At 73.5% G+C, this 223-nt stretch overlaps 1 protein-coding gene across 1 annotated transcript in view; it reads left to right on the top strand.

Annotated features, from left to right (window-relative positions):
• Nucleotides 1-26: 26 nt before the first annotated feature.
• Nucleotides 27-223, top strand: part of LOC104161348 (rab proteins geranylgeranyltransferase component A 1-like) — a 70,261-nt gene continuing 70,064 nt past the window's right edge. Inside the window, exon 1 of the mRNA XM_009699744.1 lies at nucleotides 27-135. Within this exon, the coding sequence (XP_009698046.1) occupies nucleotides 27-135 (109 nt within the window). The remainder of the gene's footprint in view (nucleotides 136-223) is intronic.

Genomic DNA, 223 nt, shown 5'->3' with positions numbered 1-223 from the left:
AGGAACAGGTAGAAGACGGCGCGGTGATGGCGGGTTGCGCTGGGGCTGCGGTGGCGGGGGAAGGCAGCGTCGGAGGGCCTGGGCGGGTGGTGTCAAGGTGCCGGTGCCTGAGAGGAGGCAGCGGGAAGACGCAGGGTAGAGCTGGCAGCTGAGGGCAGTGAGGCGGCAGCGGTGTCTGGGGAGGGCGGGCCGGGCGGGGCCTGGGGCTGCGTGTGCCCGCCGA

The sequence above is a fragment of the Cariama cristata genome, unplaced genomic scaffold (genome assembly GCF_000690535.1).
Source record: "Cariama cristata isolate BGI_N322 unplaced genomic scaffold, ASM69053v1 scaffold27064, whole genome shotgun sequence".
In the NCBI taxonomy this organism is placed as follows: domain Eukaryota; kingdom Metazoa; phylum Chordata; class Aves; order Cariamiformes; family Cariamidae; genus Cariama; species Cariama cristata.
Note: the sequence above shows the minus strand (reverse complement) of the source record. Positions and strands in the feature narration are given on the sequence as shown.